This window comes from Pseudochaenichthys georgianus, chromosome 5, assembly GCF_902827115.2.
Source record: "Pseudochaenichthys georgianus chromosome 5, fPseGeo1.2, whole genome shotgun sequence".
NCBI classification, from domain to species: Eukaryota; Metazoa; Chordata; class Actinopteri; order Perciformes; family Channichthyidae; genus Pseudochaenichthys; species Pseudochaenichthys georgianus.
The window spans coordinates 5,744,358-5,766,950 of NC_047507.1; the positions used below are offsets into that span (position 1 = coordinate 5,744,358).

Here is a 22,593-nt window from a genome sequence, read left to right on the forward strand (position 1 = left end):
CATGCAAGGTAACAAAGACAATTTACAGCGTAGTTGGAAGTGTGTACAGTTGGAAGTGTTTTTATCTGGCACAGTCTCACTGCATGCCGCCCCTAAAAGTTGATATAAATATTCATGGCAAATATCAATGCCTCTATCACACATAAGAAACCCCACATAATGTTGGCAATATACAACATATCAGCTTTGTAAATGTTTTATTTATTTACATCATTAGAAAGAGATAACAAACATTAACAAAACATTTTTTTCCAAACTGCCCCATTCTAAATTACTATCACTCTGCAGCATTCATAAAAAATAAAGTATTATGATGTATCTTGTCACAACTTCTCAAGGTTACGATGTATAGTCTGTGGTTATTTGTAAACTTTTTTCCCATTCATTTCTTTATTCATATTTGTAGCCTGAGCCAAAGTGTACCCGATATTGTCAGACTAATGTGTTTTTGTCATATATTTATCATTAACATTTTTCGATACGTTTCTCAGAGAAATCCCCCAAAGTATGTGTACAGTATGTCAAAAAACGAAATGGTTCTCACTGAATAAAAGAAAACAATTAAATAAATACCTTGTGATAATAATAAAATATCTAATAAAATCAATCCTTTTCATGTGGTCAACTTTTCTTTAGAACACATGGCTAAAACAATATATCAAAAATAGTAATATGCAGTAAAAGGAAATACTTGATTCTTTAAAACTTAACTACCTTGTAATGTTATGTGCATTTTTCTTACGTCATCAGAAGTTTAAAGTAATATCATATCCTGTTTTGCATTAAACTTAACTTCAGACATTTTTACATATGTATGTTATCTCTTTTGTGATGGACAGTTCAATACAGATTCATGACAAATATGAAAACCCCAGTATGAAAGTCACTGATTGTCTTCACATTTGTCACCTTGTATATTTGCCAACTATCCATCTATACAGCATAAAGATCAGAACAATGTCAAAATACAAGGGGTGGGGGCGCAGTGGACTAGTGTGTTGGTGTTCAGATCAGGGGGAGCACAGGTTCAAACCCCACTGCAGTCAGCATGTCGTTGTGTCCCTGGGCCAAGACACTTCACCCTAAATTGCTTCTGTGGGGATTTCCCACAGTATTGAGTATGTAAGTCGCTTTGGATAAAAGCGTCTAACAAGTACCTTGTAATACAGTACAATCACTGAAGAGAAAAACCTCAGTCACATTAACAAACAGAGCAATGGAGTTCAGCTAAAAGTGGGTCAAAACTATGGATCTTAGAACGGCAAACTCCCTCGAAATGTTTAAAAGAAAATTAAAAACCTATCTTTTTAATATGGCTTTTAATTTCTTACTATCATTTTCCATGTTTTACGGTATTTTTTCTGTTTTGCTTTTATTTTACATTTTGAATTCTCTTTTTTTTATTATCACTGTAGATGGTTTATCTTGTTCTGTATTCATTTTAATATTATTTTAATATTGTTGTTGTATTTTCTGTAAAGCACTTTGGGCTGCTTTGTGCATGAAAGGTGCTATACAAATAAAGTATATATTATTATTAAAAGTAAGAACAATATGGAAACAAGACAAAAATAGAGTTTATAATAGAATTGATCCACTTAGTCATGGGGGTACCTTTAAGTCACTTTAGCTGTGCCTCATTGATGGGATGCTATGGATTGAAAGTCTTGGTATGCTAACAACCAATGTCCTTCTCCTCCATACTAGAGGAACTGTGGATGCTGCTGCCGTTGTTGGAGCCGTCTGGGGACATGGAGGACAGCAGGGGATCACTCGGGGACATTGGCGACAGGGAGTCCCTTACCAAGTCCTTTATTTTACAGGCCCTGGAGGTTCCATAGGGCCCAGAGTCCCCGGAGTCTGAGGGAATATGGTCGAATGTAATGGTGCCGTTGTTGAGGTCCAGTGTGGTGGGAGGGGACATGTCAGGAGCCGAGCTGTGCAAATAGAGATCTGCGGGACACTCGCCGAGGGCAGCTTCCTGTTTAATGGATCGGCCCATCAAATCTGATGTGCAGACGGATGGGGATGGAACCACCGTGAGACCATGAGCTCGGGCCTGGATCTCCAACTCCTAGAGATAATCAAAACATTTAAACAAAATTTAAATCTATACCTGCTCTGTTAGTGCTACAGTATAACCTAAATGCTAGCATCGTTAAGCTCAATCTGCAAACTTGTGTCTTGAAAAATACGTTCCTATGCAACACCCTTCAATTACGTTAACGGCCCGTCCACACTACAGCTTCGACAGCTTCAAAAACGGTTTCCAACGCGTCTGCCCATTCACTTTGAATGGGGTGACGTCACGTTGCCTCGCTTTTCGCCGAACTGAATTGTGGGTAGCATAGCGGTCCGTCTCCCCCGTCTCCGGCTGCAGAAGTTGAATGTTCAACTTCTGCAGCCGGAGACGCCGGAGTAGCCAGCGCAATCAAATCCCGTTTCTGAAAATCTGACAGCTCAAGCCCTAGCCAATCAAACTGCGTCTAAGCTGGGAGAGATATCCCGCCGTTCATTTCTTCGTATGTCCGGGGCGGGACATTCATGTGATTGGTTGTTGGTCGCGGTTCTCGAATAAAATCCCCAAGCTTCAGACACGGCAGCTTATTACGACCCGGAGTCACGTTTTAAAGTGTAGCACCTCTAGTGGTCGTGTAAGAAACAACATGCTCCTGTTGAATGCAAACGCTCCAGAGATTCTTTTATTCACAAATAACCCTCTCCCCTTGCAAATTGTGCAATAGTTTGGCCATTAAAATGCTTTTTGATTAGATGTCTAGCGAGTAGTGTATATTGTACTTTTAGAATCTACGTCCAGTGGAAGTGTAGGATCTATAGTTTGATATTACGAAGATTATTTGAGGTCTCGCCAGGAGAACGTGTATATGCGGCAGCTTCCATGTAAAGTTAGCGACAACCCTCACGGGGTGAAAACAGTATTTCCGGTCTCGAAGTTTTCATAATAAAACCGGATATATTCCCCTCACTGTCAAATGATAACACAGTGATATCTGCATTACTCATCCACTAAAAAACATCAGTTTATCCTTGTTAATTACACAATATTGATTGGTTTAAATTGTGTACAATGCTTTTGTGTTTTTAACCTTCGATTCGGAGAAACAAATAGTTTTTTCGGAGTTTAGACACTACAGAGTTTCCAAAGACACTACACTACCCAGAATCCCGAGCTATCGTTTGGGACTACAACATCCGCCTTGCTTTACAAACCCCGTGATTAGTCTTCAAGCTCTGTGATTGGATGTTGGAGTGGCAGTGCGACAAGGTTACGCTGTCAAACAGCTCTTTGAAATGGAATGGAACCACGGCAGACTGGACTTGGACTGGTATTTTTACTCCACTACATTTATTTTAGTTACTTTGCAGATTCTGATTAATGATGTGAAATATAAACAACCCTTAAATCAGACTTTAGTTACACCTGAGTCAAATTCAGGGAAGGTGATTGTCAAGTGCCAAAATAAACTATGCAATATATTAGACGTTAAGTACTTTGTCAGACTTCATATTTATCTGTTGATATCCCCAAAGTGTTTTTCTTATTCAAAAGAAGACCTTAACTTAAAGTATTCTTTAATGTTTAAATAAAGCCTTATTAGTTTGTCTGTTTTGCACATCCTCCTGTTCATATCTTTGGACGTCCTGCTCTAAACTTTTTTATTGTCGAGATCACTACAGTATCTTCTTGATATTCTCTATTCTATATCTCTATCATGCCTTCTACTTTCCCCCTATTTTGTATGTAGGCTACTCTTAATATTGAAATGTTTTCATCAATTAAAACATTCAACAACTAAATTAAATAATGTGCTTTAACCACTAGGCGGTGCGGGTTAAAAAACCAGTGGTCTAGTTAATAAAACATAATAATATCAGCTATTGAAATTCTGATTCCATAGATGTGTCTCCCATCACCCAAAACCCCTGACTATTCTCTCATCTCTGTATATTACATTCTTTAATTCAAAGAAAATCAGTAATATCTATAAAAACTATAAGTCCCTTTATATCAGCTGGGCACCTTTATGGTGTAAATACAGCCTATCTACCAATTGGATCAAATATAAAAGTGAGACGAATTAGTGTTGATACTGCAAGGAGACGTATTGTGTGAAAATAAATGTAAGATGTGTAATTGCTGATATATTTATGATCCACGTCACGTTTTCAGTTTCAGCGGCATTTCTTCCACTTTGTCAAAAGGTCTTCTGATCAGGGCTCTATAAATAAATATCTACGGCAGATATGTAATATTTAATGCAGCCGAACCGTGTATTACAATGCCGTTATGTGATGACTTCCAAAGAGAAAAGCAAGCACACTCGGAATAAAGTCTTATTTTGTTTTTTAAATGTTTTCCGATTTCATATCGCATAAACACCATATCCCGACGTGCATTGTGGCTAAAACATCCAGGATTATGAGTAGTTCAATGTTTTAGGTTTTATCAAAACCTCTGAAAAAAGAAAAGTGTCTCCCAGAATTGAAAGAGAAAACTTGGCTTGGCAACTGGAAGGTCAACAGTTCAAATCCTGGCAAGACCAAGTGCTACGAGGTGCCCCTGAGCAAGGCCCGTGCGCCGTTCAAAATGGCCCCACACCGCTCCTAACACTAGGATGGGTCTAATGCAGAGAAACAATTTCCCCACAGGGATTAATAAAGTATATCAAAATAAAAAATAAATAGTAATGTACTATCTTAGTTTGGTGTTTATTTTTAAGCAGTAAACTAGCATATAACAAATGCTAACTGCTACCATTAGCCCCTGGTTGATGTAACGAGAAATGCATTCCCTCATATGCCAATACTGTTTGTACAAGTGAGGTAGCGTGCATCCCTGGCCATAGTTTACTTGAAACCAAGTATTTTTTTCCCAAAGACGGTTGGCCTACCTGTATACGAAGCAAAAGATGGCGGTTCGCATGCTCCAGCTTCCTCTGTCTGCACTCGAGCTCTTTGGCTCTCTGCTGCTCCCGCTGCAGCCTCCTGATATAGTCCACTGATGCTTTGAGAATAGTGCCCTTATTCCATCTCATGTCTCTGGGGTAAACAGGAGACAAAGGTCTACAGTCAGAGTCAGCTGACCGGCTGACCTAAAGAGCACAGGACTCTATAAGGCCCCTAAGTCATCAAAGTTTAGGGAGCATGTTAAAAATAAAGTTTATGAATAGACGAATAGATACATGTATCCCTTAGCAACATTTATTTAAAAAAAATACATACGGATCATTTGACTTGGGTATCAAGGTTCCCAGTTCTTTGATGCGATCGTTGATGTTGAACCTCCGTCTTCGCTCAACTAGAGTTTTTCCAAAAGAAAAACTGTTACTGCAGGAGCCTTAGTAAAGTCTTTGAACGCTTAATTACTGGTAACACAATTAAAGAACACAAATATTAAAATTAAGCTTAATTGACACATAATTACATGTGTAAATATTGCAAAAAGCATTACAAAAATTATTTAAATTCCAGATGATTCTAATCTGATCGACTCACTCAAGTTGTGGTTGTCTTTCTTCTGTCTCTCTTTGGCTAGAGCACGGACTTCAGCCTCTGTGAAGCGAAGACAAACATGAATGTGAGTGCTCTGACAAATCATAATTGTTTAATTAAATCAGTGATAAGCCAGTTGAGTAGCACTTGAAATGGTTTGGCTCTATGAAACCTGATGTACTTATATGATTCTGTTTTCTTCAAGTTTGTATCTTCTTGGTCGAATGCACTTAATGTAAGTCGCTTTGGATAAAAGCGTCAGCTAAATGCAATGTAATGTAATGATAAGGCTCTTAGTCTATGAAATGATGTAATTACAAGTTTCACACCATGCACAGTATATCTCTTACTTTATCAACTAGAACATTAGATGTAATGCTGGATAACTACAGCCAATAAGCAATGTATATCATGTTTATTATCCGCACAGTTGATTTGTATTGTTTGCGATTTAGTTATAAACAAAACACATTTTCTGAACATCAAATTGAAAACAGAATTATTGATTGATTGATTGATTGAATTATTAGTTTGCGAAATATAATTTCACTTTCTTCATTTTGCATCCCTTACCTACTGGGAAGCCTTCTTGCCTTTGGTAGTTTTCATACATGCCACAGGTGTCAGACTTGTCCAGAACTTGCTTCATGCCAGGAGCTGGGGTAATTATTTGGCAAAAAATCTACTTATATTTCCAAATTACACACAATATTGACATTGATCTTAAGTCATGCTTTAACTTTTTACATTCTATCTGAAATGTGTTGATACAACCCTTGATTATGATTAAGTCACAAATAAAAATAATTGACATTACATATTACAGTATCGGCACTTAGACAAAAAGGACAGATCTAACCACAAGATTAAGTAAGGTTATATTTCCTGAGAGTCAATTCAAGTTCTATTAAACAGACACATTTAATTGTACACAACTGGCCAATAGAATTCAAGCTAAGTGATATCTCAACACGGTAAATTAGCTGTCAAAATAATAAAGAAAGAATGATGTGTCTCAGTAATTTACTTGAGTATTCCCTCTTGATGTTGGATTGACAGGAGTTGCTGATGTCGAGGCCGGGGAGTGGAAGTCCTTGATTGCCGTACACATCGAGAAGGTTCCCAGACACAGGGAGCTTCAGAATATGAAAGAAATTGAATTATAATGCGAACATAAAAAGGAAAACCTTTGTTTGTCTTTCAATTCAATTCAATTGTATCAACAGTGCTAAAGACACTCCAATGGCATCCCTTTACCATCCTACTTACAAAAGAAATATCTATTATCTTTCTTCAAATATTACCTGATTGTTCATTTGCATTCCTGGATCCATAAGTCCAAGAACCTCTTCATTGTAGCTTGTCTCCAAGCTAATAATATCATCAATGACATCATCCATCTGTATGGCAGAAAAGCACATTCAATAATCACTGTACTGTTTATTAGTGCTGCAGATAATTGAATATTATCAGGGCAATCTTTCACAAGTGGTTACAAGCACTACAATTGGTACATATACTCCATGGAGGTTACTCTATTGAAAAAGCACGTTAGCCACTCAAAAATCCAAGATGGTCGCCATTTTTCACCCTCTATGGACAATCTTGCACTAATATTTTGCACATATGGACCATCTACACATTCTATGTACAAATTTGCACTAATGTAAATTCTCAAATATTTAAGTGACTGTTATTTTGTTTGATTGTTGTGTTTTTATTTAGGTCTTAATGTGTGCATATGTAAAAATGTGTCTTTGATTCTGTGTATATATATACATATTTGCACACATATTTTTATACATTTGTTTTAGATTCGGGATTGTAGGAAACGGTATTTTGATCTCTCTGTCTGTACACACAAACTGGAAGATTGACAATAAAGTTGACTTGACTTTGACTTGATTTTGAAAATTGAGGTGGCTAACGGGCTTTTTTAAATAAATGGCCCCAGAGGGATAAACATTGGTGCTTGTAACCACTTGTCAAAGATCGTACAGCTATCTGCAGAACTATATAAAGGTTTCTCAATGTACTGAACGGGTTTAGTAATGAGCGGGCATACCTCTTTCTCACAGTTGGAGCTGAGGGTAAGCAGGGCCATGGGGCTGTTGGGGGCGCTGCTGCCGAGCCCGGGAGGCATGCCGTGCTCGGGGGGCTGGCCGGGGCACTGACCCCCCGCCTTACCACCCAGTGAGGTGGAGAGGTACTGCCTCACCTGCTGCCTCTGGGCCTGCTGGATGTGGTACTTGGTGGGGCTATCCAAGTGGGACTGCACCTAATATGGGCAAGACGTAAAAAAAGAACATTCAACCTGGGGTCTTTTGGATTCTTTTTTTTTACTTTGTATATTGGGTTTTTTCAACAGCATACAGTTATTCTATCAGAGCATGTATCAAAAGTAGGTGAACAAATCTTCACTTCATAGAAAAATAGGTAGAGTAACAATTTGGATTCTCTTTTTATGTGTAACATTTGCTTTTAGACTTTAGAAAGAAAACAAACATTAAATATCACAAGAAATAATAGCAAAAATGTCTTTCAAAATACGTAATTTAAAGAAAGCATAGATAACTTATGACAACAGTACAATTCAAATAAATGAAACTGGTACAGTTAGTGGCATTTTAGATTTAGTGTCATGCTTGATGTCTTCAAAATAATTTGCTTATCTCACAAAGTAAGAACAAGGAGTAAAGTTGTTCTGTGTTGAAGTTATTTTAAGATGTAGATCAATGGTCCTCATTCAGAAAAGCCAACTGTTCTGATGGTAGGCCCTTCTTTGTTTCAGAATGTAGTGTAATTGTGTTTAAACCAAACACCTCCCTGCATAACAGTTCAAATATAGCAGCGCAGATTATTTTGACAGCGTCGTTCACGCTGCCAATGGCCGATTGTATATCTACACCCATGACAAAAACAGAGAGGACACTGTTGAGCAATGCAGTTGAGTTACATGATCTATATTAAACTGTATGCAGCTCCTCAACAACTCAAAAATATGAGAAAATATATAACAATTTAACTTTTGTTAGATTTTCTGCTATACTGTTATAGCATCAACTGTTCTGAAATGTGTTAACAAAGATAGATCAGTTGAATAAGAGAAATGACTTTAACAGTACATGCTGTGAAAAGTATTACTATAACCACCACAAGAACAATTATTAAATGTAATATTTATCATCGGACTCTGTTTCAGTCAATAAGTCCAATGTTGTTTTTTGGAATAATATTCAAGAAAAAATAAATCTCACCTGATAGTGGCTGTATTCAAGCATTTCCAACATGTTTTTTGAGTAGTAATCGATAAAAAATAAATTCACGTGCAATATATAATCCCTTTATCTTGCTAGCTTGTTTGACTGTTCTGTTGACAGTGAGCTGGCCTGTGCAAATCTGAGAGAAGTCACTTGTCCTGCTTAATTTATCCAGGGTTAACAGCTCATCAGTTATGCAAGTTAAGAAATGGAGGAGGACACTCAGACTCATCCTCCCACTGCTGTGTTGTTCCAGTTTAACTATGCATTTGTTTCTTTATAGAGCCCTCTTGACGTCACCACCTCACAAAGGACTCTTTTTATTAATTGGCCAGTAGCCTGCGACTTGAAGTTAGCTTAAGGCAAACTAACATTTAATCTTTAGTTCCGCTCATCTAGTATACAACATTATTTGTTCTGAGCAATAGGAACACAATGGATGCCTTTGTCCCACGTCAATCTAAGCATATGAAATTGTGAATTTATTATGAACTTTTTGGGACTGGATGTTGATTACATCTACCAATCAGATTTGTTATGCAGTCAGATTTGTAGGGTAGAGAAGGTGAAGCGCTTCAATTTCAGAGTTAATAGTCAAGCATAGCAACTGCGCATTTTGATAAGCTTTTGTCCAGCATGGTACCAATCTTTCTGTACAAACATTTCTATCAAAATCCATCCTGGTTTTAATAGAGCAGCAATCCAATAGAGTTTCTTTTTAAGCTTTATTGTTGTGAACCAGTTGATCATGGCGCCTGGCTAGAGAAACATGGTGTAACCATAAAGTAGCACTGTTGGAAACGTGTGTGACTCTCAGATGGTTCCCTTTCAACAGCAGTTTAATATGTACAAGCAAGAAATCAGATCACTTTCTTTCAACAAAATCCATAATGCCAAAAAAAGGACCTACTTGGTTGGCAAGTAATAACATGTTAAATAAAGCCTGCTTGGGAACATATAAAAGTGTAATGGTGCAATGTGAAGAGCCTTTAATGCTACAAGGAAAAGAGAATGGGACATTCGGCATGCAATAATAGCTCCATGTGTCTTGGCATAAAAGGGTCTAACAACTCAGAATCAAAGGGCAACATGTAATAGTTCTCATTATCTGTTGAAGTTCCTGGTAAACTTTACCCTTTTTTGCTTTGCCTTGCCTCCAAAATGGAGTGTTACCCTTTATTGATAATAGCTCCTTATTGGAAATGGATTGAGTTGGCGTTTGTGATGCACCACTAAAAGATGCATTTTTAAACTGCCTTCCTTTGATAATGAAATGTTCTCTCTGCTCGGTGAATGCAGCTACAGTACAGTAGGTGGTCCTGGTTCTTTGGTTTCCTCCCCTGCTTGCCTTTATCTCTTGTGGCTTGGTAACATACAGATATGATCTCATTGGTCACGCTTTTTAAGGTCAGCGGCAATCGAGGTCAAAGAGGAAATCATTTCAACTTTTAGCGTAACAATTTTGCTCCCTCAATAGGAAACAATGGCAAAGAGGTTTCACCGTTGATCATGTGAAAGCAGCTTAAGGTGAAGAACACATTACATTACATGTCACTTGTTAGACGCTTTTATCCAAAGCGACTTGCATACCGTCACCTTCTTAAACTAATGGCCTAAGTCATATTTCGGAGAAAATGTTTTTTTTGCCTGAATCATCTCCTCTTGATGCTGGCCACCTCTGGTAAAATTGCCTAGATCCTTATTGAAAAGAAAGTGCTGTTCCTACCCTGGTAGTATAATGGCCTATGTCAAGAGTGTGACTTAGGCAATATATTAAACAAATACAATGGCTTAAGTCACATTGTCTTGTGACTTAGGCAATTTTACAAAATGGAGGCAGCTTCAAGAAGAAAGAAAAACTACCAGATAAATTAAGTTATTTCCATGGTTCAGGGCTCATCCCCTGGCAAGTGATAATGTTTACTATACTAGAGGCTAGGCTATAAATGTTGTGTAGTTATTTAGCCTTTACTTTCACAATTGATAGTTACTGTAGCTCAGGGTGGCCAACTCTCACGCATCTGGGGTGTGACACACGCTTTCACTCTCAATCTCACGCTCTCACGCTGCCCAAACTATTCTCACGCCACAAACAAGATGAACCGGCGATCGTTTTTGGTTGGTTATTTACAATGTTGAGTTGACAGCTGCTCAAGCTGTCGATCCGCCCCCACCACTCTTAACAACGTTAACAGAGCAGAGCAGTGGGAGCCGGTTGGTCAATCCCCGAGTCCCCGACCCGTATTGCGCATGCGCAGATCTGAGATCCAGTAGAAATGATAAAAGAGTAAAAGTGTGCTGCTTATTGTTCTACTAGGCCCAAATAGAGTCAAAGAGTATATGAGAGTGAGAGTGTGTTAATTAATATATTTGGCAGTTTGGAGTAAGTCTGTAGATTTGTTTGTGTGTGTGTGTTTCATGTATCGGCCTCTCACGATAATTAATTTTGTTGGATACATTTTCCCGGAAATGATTGCGATAAACGATAATATTGTCGGCACCGTTGTATGACCATTTTAGACCCCTGACATAATGATAATATATAATAATAATTCAAGTACATCCTTTCAAACTGCTTGTCACATCCTCATGTAAATGGCAATTTATCGAGGTCAGAAAAGTTATCGAGTTCATTTTTATTTATCGTACGATAAGGCGATTAATTGCTAAATCACGACAGGCGATTTAGCAATTAATCGCCTGTTTTTTTATCATCCTTCCATAAAACAGGGGAAACAAACATATGTTTGACTTTCATTAGTGAATGAAACTGTGTGCCCTTTATAGTCTGCGTCCAATATTGTGTATTTGTATATATATTAGGGCTGTCAAACGATTACAATTTTTAATCAGATTAATCACAGCTTAAAAATTAATTAATCATGATTAATCACCATTCGAACTATGTCCAAAATATGCCATTTATTTATGTATATTGTTGTGGGAATGGAAAGATAAATGAAAGAAGGCGGATATATCAATTTAACATACAGTATCTATGTTTATTATAACATTTTTCTGCATGTCAAAATGAAAGACAACCCACACACCTATCAATCATCAAACCGTGGGGTCTTAGATTATTACGTGTTGATTTCTATCAACGGGGAGTACTTCAGGAAAGTCGACGGGGGGGGGTGGCGGCGGCGGCTAGGGAGTACTTCGTGACCACAGAGTGTGAACGTTGTGATCAGCTGTTTTAGCGCAGTTCTCCAGTGAACGGGGGAGTCTCCCTCCGCAGCCGGTTGGCGTAGTTTTGGCACAGTTCCGTTGTACAGACCGACGTTAACAGCAGCCCTGTCTGTGCACACGGAGACCGACTCTGTCGTCCGGTGATCGAACCGCCTTCTGGAAAAGCTTCACAAGTACGTCGGTACGCAAATGCGCTTTGTGACACAAGTGACGGTGCGCATTTCAGATTACGCACATAACCTGCGTACCAGTTATGTGCACCCCTGTCTACTACAGCAAAAGTATTCTCCGTCGGGACTTCCTGCAACAACACCACGCCGTTATCAAAGATGTTATATTGAGAAGACGATCACTTTGTGACAAAAGTTTTCAAAACCGTGGCTACTGAAATCAATCTTACTAACTGCTGTCTGTGCAATTTACTCCGCGCGAGTTGGCAGACTTTATTTTGCTTACTTTAACATCATTTTTCATGGTGGGGCTAAGCCATTTCTTGGTATGGGTGTAGCCTACCCCAGCCATACCCTGGCGCTGCCACTGGTGGAGCGGGCCATTCTGCACATGCGTTAAATGCGTTAAATATTTGAACGCAATTAATTCAAAAAAGTAATTACCGCCGTTAACGCGATAATTTTGACAGCACTAATATATATATATCCTATTGATATGCTAAGGTCCCGCTACTGACACGATAGCAGTCATTTAGTGCGCATATGTGTAATTAAACCCATGATATCAAAATCTCACTCCAGCCAGGTACCCAAAGTTGGCAACCCTGCTGTAGCTACTATTAGCTACTGAAGCTACTGAAGCTAATGTAGCTACTATAGTTACTGTAGCTAATGTAGCTACTGTAGCTCCATGAAGCATGAACACATTTCCCTCTGGGACAATAAAGACTAATCTAAAAACTAATCTAATCTTTGAAAAGTAACAGTTACAATTACTGCATAATTATGAATTAGGAAAAGTACATTTAGCCTTTGTCTGTTTAAATTCTTAATGTTGTATTGTCTCCTTTCCCCCCCCTTACATTTCCATCTTATTAGGAAAGATTAAATGTTTTTTAATTGAATTTGGCCAAATAATATTCATGGAAATAGCTTTAATGCATTAATACAAGGGGCCACAGTGCAATTACAAAAAAATGTTTCATAATGATCCCGCAATTCTGACTGTACGCCTACTCCTTTTTGGTAGGAGATGCACTTGACTTTTCCGACACCGATCAGGAATCGTCCAATGAAAATGAGACCGTTGTTAAAGAGGTGGAGCAGCATGTACCAGGCCAAGATACTGTATCAGATGGAGCAGTCAATAAATTAAACACTCATTGAAAAAGCGAGTGTTGCTGAAGATGCCAAGCAGACCCGTCCACACCATGAAGAAGACACAGATGATGATGATGATGATGATGATGTTATCATTGACCCAAACTACAATCCATCCTCTGATGAGTCCTCTCTCCCTGAAAATGAAGACAGTCTGGCAGCAACTTCAGAACATTATGGTCCTCATCTAGAGGATGTGTCTGAAAACAATACGGTCAAAAGGAAACGACATAAATACATCAGCCCAGAAACATGGAAGCAAAATGAATCCAAGAAGAAACGTCTCAAAGGAATGGCATACAAGGCCAAAGGTGGTAAAGAAATAGCTGCAAAGGCTAAGGGTCCTCCCTGCAATTCGAAGTTCTGTCAACGAGTCATGACTCGAGAATGTCAATCTATTACAGAAGAGCAGAGGCAGTGGATATTTCAGAAAGTTTGGTCAATGGACAACTGGGAAGAACATCGGTTATACGTCACCACTTTGATCACAAAGGTTGCCATGAAGCAAAAGAAAGTTGGTGAGGGATCCAGGCGCAGTTCATCATTTTCCTACCAACTGAAACTTCAGGATGGAAACGAATCTTAAAGTGTGCAAAGCTCTTTTTTCTTCTACACTTGGTATCCCTGAAAGAACCATTACACACTGGCTGAACAAAGACACCATTGACCATGACGAACAAGTGGCAGACCCGCCCAACTACATCTGGCCCTAAGGAGTGGCAAAATGCAAAGCTGGAAACTGCTTGTGACAGATTTCCTTAAGGACTGGTTGAAGGATCTGCCCACTGTTGATTCATGCTACTGCAGAAGCACAGCAACCTACAAAGACAAAAGTTCCTTCACCCAGGCACAACCATCTCCGAACTACATCGGGAATATCAACAGGCAGCTGCAACTGCTGAAGTGAGAGCTGTTGGGATACAACATTTCACGAAAAGATCAGTGTGATGTTTGTGTTTCATTCAAGCATGGAAATATCAGTAAGGACGAATATGAGGCGCATGTAAACCAGAAAGATGAAGCGAGGCAAGACAAATTCTGCGACAAGGATTCTGCGAACAATGAGAAGTCCGTTTGGACAATGGACTTGCAAGCCGTGCTGCTGTGTCCAAAAAACCCAAGCCAGCTGCCTGTATTACAAAACGAAGCTGCAGGTCCATAACTTTTACCCTCTTTGACTTGAAATCAAAGGAAGGGTACTGCTATATTTGGAAGAGTCAGAGGGCGACCTCAGAAGCGAGGTATTCGCACACATTCAATATCGCCATTTTGAAGGTGTGATCAAAGACAATCCAGAAATCAAGGAGATATAGTAGTGTGGGAGCGATGGTTGCGGTTATCAGAACCGCAATGCAAATGCGGCGAATGCGTTGTCTGAGCTTGCCATGAAATATGGGGTACTAATAACACAGAAGTACCTTGTTGCAGGTCACACACAAATGGAATGTGACAGCATGTATAGTACCATTGAACGCAAAATGATAACGGATATCATCGTCCCGAGAGACTACTTGATCATACTCCAGACTGCAAGAATCAGACCCTCACCCTACCATGTGAAGATGGTCAAGCATGATGAATTCCTGAAAATGAATGGCTCTCACTTCTTAAGCATCAGACCAGGCAAAAAAGTTGGAGATCCGACTGTACATTATTTGCGGGCTCTTCATTTTAGCAGTGATGGCAAGGTCATAGACCTAAGCGCTAACCACGCCCCAAATAGAATTTGTCCAATCAAATCCCTCCTGGCAGAAAACTCGGACATCACCAGAAAGCCGTTTGTGGGGGCGCATCAAACCAAAACCAGACGTCTGTGATCGAAAACCACTGTGAAGAGTTCATTTTCTATGTTTATTATCTAGCTATATATCTGATGGTGAAACGCGTGCGTGGGGTACCTGTATTCAGACACCAGGTACCCTGAAAGACTGGATGGAGGAGTATATTTCATACCTTTTTCCGAAGCCCAAAAGAAAACTCGACAAAATGCAAGCGGTGGATTATATGCTGTGTCGTCGACCACATACACAACTGAATGTGAAGACAATTACCAAGGACACTTATGTTTGCTCAAAGGTAAGGTCAATTCATAAAGACATAATATTTGACGGCATGTATTAGAAACGTAGACCAAACTATTCGTTTGCTAACGATTGACTTTGACTGCCAACTAGCTAGCGTATATCCAGCCCAGCTAGCTAACATTAGCTGCCAACTTGTTAGCCAGCTAACTAGCTACAGTGTTATCAACATCAACGTTTGCTGTCTGACTTTTCGTCCTCGCTAGTTAGTTGGTGTTTTTAGCTAAATTTTGCTAACTGTCTTTTCACCTCAAAGCACTTCAGAGATGGGAAGCCAACTCTGGAATATCCAGATCCCATCCGGGCTCTCGTGTGTGCTGCTCCGAAAAGACACAGACCCTCACCCAAAAAAAGGTAACGTTACAGTCAGCCAGGTGCATAACAGTGAAAATGATGACCAACAAGGACAGTTATAGTTATAGATTTAATGTATTGACCACCACTGCTAACATTCAACATCATATTATCAACGGACATTCACGGTCGGCTTTGTTTGTCCGAGTTTTCAAAGGGGGCGTGGCTTAGAGATAGGTCTAATACAAGCTATCCTTCTTGGAAACTCTGCGTGGGAAGCACTTCCACAGAGGTTTCAGGTCCCAAATAGGCCAATTGCATGGATTAGAATGTTTCCACACGCTCTGCCAATCAAGGAGAGGAATTTTCAGGACCTTCAGTCCATGAAACATGTCATGCCCGTCGAGTGTCATCAGTTCTTTGACATATTGCCACATAATTAGGCAGATCTCTCTCTCTCTCTCTCTCCCCCTCCCCCTCTCTCTCTCTCTCTCTCTCCCCCCTCTCTCTCTCCCCTCTCCTCCCTCTCTCTCCCCCCTCTCTCTCTCTCCCCCCCTCTCCCCCCCCCCCCCCTCTCTCTCTCTCTCTCTCTCTCTCTCTCGACAGCTTTAGTTCTTCTGACGAAGAGGGAAATGTTAAATTGAAGTTGCCTGTTGGAGCAGTTTCAACTTTTCCCTTTTGCTCACTGTGAATGTTAGTTGGTAGACATGTCATGCCCGTTGAGAATTGCCACATAATTAGGCAGACACACACACATACACAAACACTCTCTCTCTCTCTCTCTCTCACCCATACTCACACAAACACACACACTCTCTCTCTCTCACACACACTTTATCATAGTAAATCCTATGTGAAGTCACGCGCCACTGAGTGCTTTAACTTGCAGGGAGGTTAACTTTGGCGAGCTCATCCAGTTGACAGCTTTATTTCTTCTGACGAAGACGGAAATGTTAAATTGAAGTTGCCTGTTGGAGCAGTTTCGAACCTTTCCCTTTTTGCTCACTGTGAATGTTAGTTGGTAGATTTAAGTTGTAACTTTTAAGTTTGCTATATTGAATTAAAGGGCCAACCACGGCCAAACGCCCTCTGTTTTCTGAGTCTCTGTGTGCTCCTCTAGTATTTTAAACTGCTTGTGGGCTTGACCCAGCCCCATGGTCTGTCACAGTAGTGCGTTTTGCCTAAGTCACTTACTCCAGAATTAATAAGGCCTACCTTTTGTGTGAAACAATTAATATATTTCATATATTCTATATTTGGTTCAGTTTTTGCTGTTTTTTGAAAACTTTAAAATATGACATCGGTCATTAGTTTAAGAAGGTGACGATACTCAATACTGTGGGCAATCCCCAGGAGCAATTTGGGGTGAAGTGTCTTGCCCAGGGACACAACGACATGCTGACTGCAGCGGGGTTTGAACCTGTTGATCCGAACACCAACGCACAACCCACTGTACCACACACATCCCACAGAGGATACAGAGTTGTTGTACCCATTGTGTGGTAGTAAAAATCAGCGTTAACTGTGGGTAATCAGCAGCCACTCTTTTACAATTTTCCTATCTCTAACAAAAGATCTAAATGTCATAAGTAATGACGTGTCGTCGTAACAAGAAATTAGAAGAGCAAGCAAACCAATTATACAATTTCAAATTGTGTTTGTTTTATGTTAACTTTAGTCAGAATGAGTAGAACAACTATTTATCAAAGATAAGTTATTTTGCTATTACAGGAATAAAACGTATGAACTTCTGATAAAGCTTAGTTCGTAGGGTAAATCCAATCACTAATAAGTTATTTAAACAGCGTTGAACATTTATTTTGTCTCGCACACACACATAATTATTGCTAATGTAAAAGCTAATTCTGAGTTCATCTAAGGCTTTACAGCAACACAGAGTCAACACACAAGTCTGAGTTTGATAGAAATTCAGATAAGATGTACTGTTTTGTCAGAGCTTGAGAAGTGCAATTCGCATCTGGCTCCAGTCCAGCAGGTGGAGACAGGGAGCCTAGGGTCTGTGATTCCATTGAGAATGTGGCTCAAAGGAAGAGTGTGAGCTTCCTACTGTACTTCATGAGCTAATACAAACACACCTGGGAACACACTCTCAGCAGAGGACAAACAGTTCGCTGTGAGGAAGGAGAAGAGACTCAAAGATTCGACCAAGACGCTGCTGGTGAATATTTGTAAATGTATTAATCTGTTTGAACCATGTTTGATTAGGTATTATTATTTCTAGTCCTGAGGTAAGAAGCTAAAATATAAGATGCTGAAATATAATTTACTTTGTTGAGATGCATTTACTTTTGATTAAATGTTAAATTGTATTGTAAATTAAGAAATGAAAGTGCTTGTTAAAAGATGGCATGTTTTTTGTTGAAAATGTTTATATACCTAAAATGAATGAAAGTAATGTTTTGTGTTAAAGGTGTTCAACCTGAATGAGCATCAAGAGGCTGAATGAAGGAATCTGCAATCACTCAAATAAAGAGAAAATATTCAAATTTGAGTTGTCCTTCTGGAGTGAATCAAGTTTAAGCAGGAGATCTTCCAAAAATGTGGACTACGGGATGTCACTGTTGAGTATTCCCCCGAAGTTCATATCATTAAAGCTCCGAACTGAAAGAACATTCAAGTTTTTTTAAACCATTAATTTCCCCACTTCACATTGATGATGATGTGAAACTGTAACAGCAAAGAACACAGTACAGACAATGCACCAACTTGAAAGATGATATAATCACCATGAAAGCGTGAATCAAACTTTTATTCAAGGAATTGAGTGTCTTCTCAGAAGCCTCACAGTGTGATAACCACTATCATACGTAAGGCTAATTCATGCAAACGTCTGCTATCTTGTCTCGTGTAAGGCCGCCGGAAACACTACATTGCGTCTTTCTGTGGATTCATGGAAACTCATTTGGAGCTGGAGCGGTGAACACAGACACAGGGAAATAGTCTTCTGGCTGGATGTAGCCTTACAAGATAAAACAGAGAAAGCATTCTTTGTAAACTCATAGTGTTTCTTTGTCTCCCCTCTGTACTGTGGCCTTTTCCTTCAGCCAAACCTTTGGGTTTTGAAGGGAACTATCAACAAGGAATGTATTTCATTCATCCCTACAAGCAAACCAAGCTTTCACATTATCTCTTTGTGAGACTGTGGTTTATTACCTAGGAGAGCACATGGGTCTACGTTCTAGACGCCTTGAGGACCAGTAGCATTTAAAGGAATGGTATGCTCATGACACTCATTTTTATCCACGGAATGCTCGGTTCCATCTGTTGCCAAAAGGTAAGCGTAAGAAGTACATTCAGAGGCAGTGGCTAGCGAAATGTGGCCGGCCCGAACCGAAAGATTCACAGGCTCATGTATGCAGCGAACATTTCAAATTTCCGGACGACTACTCTGAGAGTATGATAAAACATAACATGGGATTTATGGAACAACCATTACTTCATGGAGATGCAGTACCATCGGTCTTTCTGGTGTTCATCACCGACCAGGACAACCAGTTCGGCCAGTAGAGAAATCGCCCTCTGCAAGTGTGAAGCGACGGAGGAGCAGAGGTAGTGCTCGGAGTAAGAATAGGTATGTTATAGCGCATTTCCATTGCAGCGGCTAGCCCCGTTTTAACGTCCTTTAGCGTCCAGGCCAGGACAGTTTTTGGTGGCCTTTCCATATAGCGTAGTACCGGCTAGTGTGTATTTCCCCCCAGTTTTTCCGGCCCCATAAAATCGTGATTCTATGGCCAGGGACAACGAAGCTGAGTATGCTAAACTAGAGAGGGAATCGCTAGCAAGGGTGGTACTACATGCATACTATAGTATCTTATATCATCTTCCTATTATACACACATGCATTTCCAAACATTTGGACTACCTATGTTGCAAATGTATTATCTCTTCAATTTACACACGGCATCTATTGCACGTCTGTCCGTCCTGGGAGAGGGATCCCTCCTCTGTTGCTCTCCCTGAGGTTTCTCCCATGTTCCCTTTAAACTGGGGGTTTTCTTCGGAAGTTTTTCCTTGTACGATGTGAGGGTCTAAGGACAGAGGGTCTAAGGACAGAGGGTGTCGTATTGTCATACTGATAAAACATCAAAACTTCTTCCTCTGCTGACGAGTCCGAACTCAAATATTCAGCCATGTTTCCGTGTGTTGACAAAGTGAACGCATGGATGACGTCACGACCATCACGTGACTACTGAAAATGGCAAACATGGCGGCGGCCAGACGGAATATACAGGTCTTGATAAAAAAGAGCTATAAAATCATTATTTACCGGGGAATATTGCTGATTTCTTCAGGGTATGGTTTAAACATAATGTTTCACTAAATACTGAAGTTTTGATTAATTATCTAATGAGTGGACCATTCCTTTAAAGACAAAGCCGTGCACTCCTTAACCCCCCAAAAGAAACGGATCCATTCATATCTCTCATTTCTCTCGCATTTCGTTAAGGATGCTAAACATTTAGTGTGAGCTAAAACTTTAAACTTTGCACAGCATAAAAATCTGTCAGGATTTTGAGTGAAAGTATAAAGAAGAGGAAAATGAAAATACTCAAGTATAAGTACTGAGCCTCAAATCTGTAAATATATTGACTCAAAATACGTTCACCTTTTTTATGAGGTGAAAGTTTACATTTTAGGGTAACAGTGGAGTTGAAGTACATGACAAAAGTCAGTGGAGCATATTTTTCGAATGACAATGGGTCAACTATTAATTCCTTAATCACCTAGTATGGATGGGGGGATGGGGGACAAAGACAGATCTTGACATGACAAAATAAATAAGGGCAAACGAATACGAATCGCAACAATTAGGTTAGGGTTGGGGTTAAGGGGTTAGGGTTATACTGATTTTTTTATCATTTAATCAGTAGGGCTGAAGTATAACATTGAGTCCACTTTGCGTGGCATTAGGTACTTTAGAAATAGATATTTAAAATGGAATATTATTCAAAAACATTATATAACTCAGGCGTGTTATCAACTCTTCATCCTGAAGATATTTTCTTCAGTGAATCAAGCACTGATGTAAAATATTGTGCTGAGCTTTTTTGTTTTACAGTTACAAATGACAAAACCTTGATCTGTAGGCCAGCTTCCCCTCATTTAAAGTTGTTCTTTTAACTTATGCGTTCAGAGGAAAACATTGAACGGGATAAACTGAACATGCTCGATTTATGCTGAATAATGTTCCAGCAATAGGGATCAAAGACTTCGATAACACTTTTTAATATTAGGAATGGGAAGATTTGTTGGTTGTAATACTGTCCCATAGTTTTCCCCAGGGTCATGGGGGGTCATTCGCGGGCCATGCCCCCCCAAATGAGTCACTCTGCCCCCCCAACGCAGGGTGGGCAAGCCTTGCCACTTTGCCGTTTATTTTTTTTAATCATATCAGTGAAAACGTTTCCACTAAAGGTTTTTTGTGTGAAATACATCAGAAATAAAGAATACAAATATAAAACACAGCCTGAGGTGTGCTCACTGCTGCTCTCTGATTGGTGTGTTGCTTGACCAATGACCCCCGACCTTTGTTTTGTTATCATTACGTGGCTGTGTGTTTAGATGAAAGCCCAGTGGCGATCTGTTCATCTGTTACACTGATTATACAGTAAAGCCATCGAAAATAATATGATATACAGTACAGTACAAGTAGCCTACTTCTGGGTCTCTGTGTTTCATTCAAGCTCGGCTCTGTGTGTGTGTGGCACGAGCGCATTTTGTGAGTGCGCGAGTGGTAACGTGGAATGTTGTTGTTAGCATCTGGTTAGCTAGCTATGCTAACGGATATAAAGAGCTGTTTCTACACCAAGGTGGAGGAGAGTCCTCTCCTGTCAGACTGAGAGGATCATATAACCTCAGCTCAGTGAGGTAAGGACTCTCTCAGTGTAGTTAACTTTAGTGTAGGTTATCTCAGTGGGTCTCAAACGGTTTGGTCACCATTTATGTAAACAAGTATTTGCGAGGAATACCTTTATATGATCATTATAGTCATTAAAGAATAAGAGAATTAATGAAAAATGGGTATGAAATACTATAGGACAGTAACACAAGAATACAGTTTAAAAGGGGAGTGATTAGTAAAAATATCCATAAAGAAAAAGTAAATCTGTTTACAGTTCTGTTTCATATGGGTGTTGAGAGATGTAGGCTATCCTTAGATCTCTTCATTTTGCTCTCAAAGTGCACCAGATTGATGCATTTAACTTCAATATTTAAAAAAATAATCTTCCCGGGGGAGCATGCCCCCAGACCCTCCTAGAGGAGGTTAGGTCCACCCCCACCTAAAACATGTTCACATGGATAGGATACTAAATACATTTGTACACTTTTATATGGTGGCCTATGTCCATATGTTTCTGTTTTGGTGGTCGTGCCACAACCGTGCATGTACTGTATGCACAAGTCATAGGTGCGCTATAAAATAGCACTACACTCCTGCAATGTATGTGAAATACACTTTACAGCATGTTTTTTTAAATTGAAGTTGCGTTGGTGTTTGTGTGTGTTGACGGCAGTGCGTGCTCCCCCTTGGTAAATGATTTCCCCCCCATTCGATTTGTTCTGGAGCCGACCCTGGTTTTCCCCAACCCCAACCCTAGGATTCTAACAGAAGTGGTGTGAATTGTAACGACCTAAACCTTTCTTGAAGAAAAATGCATGGACCCAACTTTTTCTAAAACTTGCTGACACAAAAATATACTTTTAAGGCGATAGCGGGTTGATAATATGGATGTTGAAAAGTATGGTTTTAGTCTTTATAATAAGAGCATTTGGAGATGACTGCTGACTTTCAATCGCACATTTGGTTTAAAAAACAAAACATTTATTATTTAATTTGTTTAATCGGAGCAAATAATGGCATCTCCTATCACTCGTTTGTTGGCCTTTAAGGTTTTAAAG

General features: G+C 39.6%; 1 protein-coding gene across 4 annotated transcripts; it reads right to left on the reverse strand.

Annotated features, from left to right (window-relative positions):
* Nucleotides 1–1,675: 1,675 nt before the first annotated feature.
* mitfa (melanocyte inducing transcription factor a) lies at nt 1,676–8,804 on the reverse strand. Of its 4 annotated transcripts, none has more exons than XM_034083507.1 (9): nt 8,772–8,804; nt 7,580–7,792; nt 6,819–6,914; nt 6,544–6,650; nt 6,088–6,182; nt 5,518–5,574; nt 5,245–5,320; nt 4,914–5,061; nt 1,676–2,074 (listed from the first exon to the last, which is right to left on the reverse strand). In XM_034083507.1, exons 1-9 carry the CDS (start codon nt 8,802–8,804, stop codon nt 1,676–1,678), a joined length of 1,224 nt encoding a protein of 407 aa, XP_033939398.1. The 4 variants fall into 4 exon arrangements, with proteins under 4 accessions (XP_033939398.1, XP_033939399.1, XP_071059378.1 ...); XM_034083508.1 differs by having other exon boundaries at nt 6,088–6,171; nt 6,542–6,650; XM_071203277.1 differs by having other exon boundaries at nt 6,088–6,176; nt 6,538–6,650.
* Between the last annotated feature and the right edge of the window lie 13,789 nt (nt 8,805–22,593).